Below are 5136 nucleotides of genomic sequence, written 5' to 3' on the forward strand. Positions count from 1 at the left end.
TTTGCCATCGGGTAGACTTTAAGACCAAGGATAAAGATAAGCCTTGTGGTAAAGCTTCTTTAACTTTATTACACAGCTTGAGGGCAGACTCTTTGAGATCAGACTTAAGGAGACATACGGGATAGGCTGATGGGCTATTGAACAAAACAACATTCCTATGGTTCCAAATAAACCAAAGTAAGTACCCTCTCCAGATGGACCATAGTGGGATGTCAAGACCCCTGCAGCAACCCAGTAACAAGTCTTTGAAGTCCAAAGCATTAAGATTTATTTGGCTGATTACATTCTGGATGACTCTTAGTATCCCCCCATTAGCTTTACAATTAAACCAAAGATGTAGATTGTCTTCCACTGCTTTATGGCATCAGTTGCAAATACCATCACGAACTTCTGTTTTGAGTGCTCTGCTTCGAGTCCAGATGCCAGTATGGATGATTAGCCACATGATGGTGGAATGTTTAATCTCCAAAGGAAATGCCCAAAGACATTTAAACTTGTAGGTCCATTGCTTCTTATGTTCGCATTGTTGTAAATGAAAAGTTTTAAAAAAATTATTATGTCAAATCATTGAGAAAGATCATGTGAAACTTGAAAGGCTTTCTCTTCAATGCTTTGAAGACTTTTAATGCACTTTTGAGGGACACTTGTCAAACACCCAGAATTGGACTACCTTCATCCATATGGATACTAAGGCCTTTAGAGGCAAGTAACACATCCCCATAGCCCCATAGGAAGCAGGAAGCACGTCACGTTTTGAAGGGTCCAATTTGGGAAAAGGACAAATGATAAACCTCGTGTAGGAGGTCAAAAGGTCGTCTCACCTGCAATAGCATGTCATTTCTAACAAGGACCCTTTTCTGTCTTGGGGGTGGTTGCTAGCCAAGTAAAATACGAACTTCTTTCCTAGCGACTCCAAGCAACCTTCAGAAATATAGCGTGGCCGAGGGTCGGTGATGGCGTCGGTCTCTACCACGACTGAAGCAGCGACTAAACTTCCCATTCCGAGTGGTAGAATTGAGGACGAGGCAGTACTGGCCGGGTATCTTAAGTCTGTAACATGGATGGAGACAAGAATGCAGATCAGCCTGGCATGGCCACTCATCCTCGGCAACCTGCTAAGTTTCCTGCTTCAGCTCGTATCCACCACGTTTGTGGGGCATACCGGGTCGCTCGAGCTGTCGGCAGCCTCCCTGGCCTACTCGTTCTCCGTGGTTACAGGTTACTCCGTCTTGGTATATTGTTATTGTCCTCCTTACTGATCCCCTCAGATAGTCTTAATTACTCCTCTACTGCAGTGTTGCACACCTTAAACAATATTAGAGCTTAATTATCTCACCACTTGAAAACGTGTGGAAACTTCTGTTTGGAAGCTACAAGATATGTTACCACATTCTTTCTGCCTGCCAGACAGAGGGTTGATGTGCCTTCGTTTTCGGTGTCTTTTGCCCGGAGCAGGTCGGTTTGAGCGGAGCAATGGAGACTTTATGTGGACAAGCGTTCGGAGCTCGAGAGTATCAAAAGCTGGGAGTATATATGCAGAGGTCGATGGTGGTCTTGAATGTTCTGGCGGTGCCCATCGCAATTTTATGGGTGTACATGGACCAAATCTTTGAAGCACTGGGGCAAGAAGCAGAGCTTGCAAGCAAGGCAGGGGCTTATGGAGTGTGGCTCATCCCCACCTTGTTTGCCTACTCTTTCTACGCCTGCCAAGTCCGATTTTTGCAAGCGCAGAGTCTTGTAAAGCCGCTGTTTGTGTGCTTCTCCATCACTGTGGTCTGTCATGTTCCTATATGCTGGGCTCTGGTCTTCCATTCTGGCTTGGGCTACAAGGGAGCTGCTATTGCCAACTCTATCTCTCTTTGGATTACGGTGTTTGCGCTCGAAGTTTACATCAGGTGCTCCAAGAGATGCGCACGCTGTATCGCTCCGCTATCCTTTGCCGCAGTGCGAGATATGAGAGGATTTCTTGCACTGGCAGTTCCATCCGCCATGATGGTGTGGTAAGCATCGAGCTTTCATGAACTTCCCTAGTGGCAAATAGATGAGTGCAGCAGTGGGTGCATGTGGATAATCGTTATAAGTGTATGCGTGTGTGGTAGTGTCTGTGTAGAGAGAGAGAGAGAGAGAGAGAGAGAGAGAGAGAGAATTGCCTCACTTATTATAGTTCCCATGTGCTGGTCTCTACATGCATTCTCTACTTGTGCTTTTGATCTCAACAGAACACTCTACTTGGAATATGGTTTATGTCAGTTTGGAATGGTGGTCGTATGAGGTCCTGGTCATCATTTCGGCGTTTCTTGCCAACCCGGAGCTGACAACTGGAATCATTGCTATCTGGTAAGCTGTTAGTAATGTTACAATCTGCAACATTTGATTGTGAGAGAGACAGCGGCGTTAATTATCTGCTGTTGGACTAACTTCATCTTATCCTGGACTAGTGTAAACTCAGAGACATTGCTCTACAATATCCCCATGGGTATGGCATCTGCTGTGAGGTAATTAATCAGCTGCTGTGAGGTATTGTACAGCTTTCATGCATCATGCATGCATGCGTTCTGCCATGCATGAGGTCGGTCGCAAGTTTACTGACGACGTATTGCACCTTTCAGCACAAGACTCTCGAACGAGCTAGGTGCTGGTAATGCGAAAGCTGCTGGAATTGCTGTAAATGTCGCAAAGGTTCTTGCGCTGGTTGAAGCGTTGGTTGTAGTAGTTTTCTTGTTGGCTGTTCAAAACGTGTGGGGTTGGGTGTACAGCAATGACGAGGAGGTGGTCACCTTGATAGCCGGATATATCCCGTTTTTTGCAGCCTCATCTGCATTTGACGCTTTGCAAGCAGTGCTCTCAGGTTGGTGAAGAGTTCATATATGTGAAGGTTGGTTTGGCTAAATATTTGACTTAGTGCGGCGTCTATGTTACAATGTTATGCTTGATTGCCAGGGGTTGTCAGGGGTGCCGGGTGGCAAAGGGCTGGAGCTTTCATGAATCTATCCTCGTTCTACATTGCGGGACTACCTATTGGTTGCCTCCTCGCATTTGTAGCTCATCTCGGAGGCAAGGTTTGTTCAGCGATTAGTCCAATTTTGGCCTTCCTTGCTGATTAGCTGCAGTGCGAGTTATAAAGAGTTTTTGGTAATCAAGTGATTATCTATGCATGTGGCAGGGGCTATGGACAGGGTTGATTGTCGGCACTTTCGTACAGTTTGTGACCTATGCTGTGTTCACTTGGCTTATGGACTGGGACAAAGAGGTGATACCTTCTACTCCAGCATCTAATTAACATCGAGCTGGTTTACAAAGACTAACACCCTGCCATAATTTGTCTCCTCTCCTCTTCTAGAGTTGGCCACCTAGAGTTGGCCCGTCGGGACAGACCCGCCTCCTTCTGGAGGAGTCGGCATGAATTTGGCAAAAGCTTCCTCAACTTAGGCGTGCCTTGCACGTTTCAGGAAATGGACAAAAGACAAGTGGGACAGTCGGCTGACTTTGTCTGTCCGCGGGCGTTAGATTTCGTCGCTCGGTCTTGGCGCTCGCACTAAGAGCAGATTCGCATGGGCTGGGGTCAAGGGGCGTGGGTTGGTTTCGCGCAGGGCAGAGTTCATTGACAGTGTTGAACCAGGAATCACCCAGCGTTGGTATTCAGCGGCTATGAACAAAGCTTGCATTGTGCACACTGGCTGCAGACGGTAAGTGCCACCTGCTGGTTTTGGAAATCCGTGCGAATGCTTTGCTTTTCACAAGTAGCGTGGATTCCCATATTTGCGTTGGAGTGCAGTCGGTGGGGGTGCCCCCAGCGTACGAACGTGTCCTGATGGTGAACTAGAGAGGCAGGTAAACTAGGGTGTGATCGTGTGCCATGCCAACATAGACAACGACGTGCACTAGCGTGAGGGTAGGGCATTCGTGTGGCAAGCGAAAGGTCTTCGGTTCGATCCACACCCCCTCAAGGCGGGTGACTCGGGGCGCCACTGTTCACCCCCTAGTTCACCTCACTTTTATCCCGAGTTCACCCCATAGTTCACCACCAGATCGGACAATTGAGATCAAAGCCGCTCCACACCCCCAAATGTGGACCATAGATTCCCCATTGGCTGACCCCTTGCGAGACAATGACGAGGGGGTTTGGGATTTCATTGAGACCTGTGGCTTGGCCTTTCACCTCATTATTTTACGTCACATCTTGTGATCCATTTGAGATTTCTATTATCGTCTAGTGATCAGACTACTGGGTGGGAATATATCGAAGAACTATAGTTTCCTAGTGGATTGGAGTATATCGTTTTCATCATGTGTTGACCAATTTGATTGTGAATGCAGGTCAAAGAGGCTGCAAAACGTCTTGGTATGGCTACTTCCTTACGCGAACCGCTTCTTGTTTGAAAGCGATGGTCAACTAGCTTCCACATGAGAGAGAGAGAGAGAGAGAGAGAGAGAGAGAGAGAGAGAGAGAGAAGCACAACAATTTTGGTCCTAAATTGTAGGGGCAATTAGGCTTGCTTAACAAATTACAACCTCTCTAGTCATTGTGCAATTCCATGATTGTTATAAAAAATTTAATGATGTCTACTCGGACCTTCTCCGAGCCTCTTATGTTTTGCAACAAGTCTTTGTATAAATCCATGATTGTTATTTGAAAATTTTGATTTAATGCAGTCCTATGCCATCTCCAAACCTGTCATGTTATGCCACTAGTCTTTGTATCTATCCATAGACCTTTTAGTATCCTAAAGTATGATATCCCTCAAGAGTTTACTTGTAGATTCACTTGTAGATTCTCTTTTAAAGTATGTAAGATCACTACAACATATGGAGATGATTGGAGCGCACATGTGCATAAGGATTTATTTGGAGTACAACTTTTGGCATCCATACTACCAGCGGTGAGTAATTGGGTTAGTAGTAAATTGTCATCGTTTGTGTTAGGCATACCATCGGAATTTTAAACAGGTTTACACAACCAAAGACTTAAGCAATCGATAGTTCCTAAAGTACAACATCCTTGCCATTGGCACCCAATCTCTCTCTTTGTTCTCTAAATCTTTGTTCGAAGAATAACCTTGCTTATTGTCTTTAAAGACTTTGATAATTTGGATGCATAGTGTTTTGAGTATACAACATTGAACCCTACAAATACAA

The 5136-nt window shown here is 45.6% G+C and overlaps 1 protein-coding gene across 1 annotated transcript; it reads left to right on the forward strand.

The window, feature by feature from the left end:
* Window positions 1-847: 847 nt before the first annotated feature.
* On the forward strand, window positions 848-4595 carry LOC147426286 (protein DETOXIFICATION 16-like). The gene is made up of 8 exons (XM_086498065.1): window positions 848-1232; window positions 1456-2000; window positions 2251-2337; window positions 2439-2495; window positions 2610-2848; window positions 2941-3059; window positions 3164-3250; window positions 4318-4595. Exons 1-8 carry the CDS (start codon window positions 954-956, stop codon window positions 4378-4380), a joined length of 1476 nt encoding a protein of 491 aa, XP_086354191.1. The 5' UTR covers window positions 848-953; the 3' UTR covers window positions 4381-4595.
* The last annotated feature ends 541 nt before the right edge of the window (window positions 4596-5136 follow it).

Source organism: Adiantum capillus-veneris, chromosome 24 (assembly GCF_014529385.1).
Source record: "Adiantum capillus-veneris isolate H3 chromosome 24, ASM1452938v2, whole genome shotgun sequence".
Lineage (NCBI taxonomy): Eukaryota > Viridiplantae > Streptophyta > Polypodiopsida > Polypodiales > Pteridaceae > Adiantum > Adiantum capillus-veneris.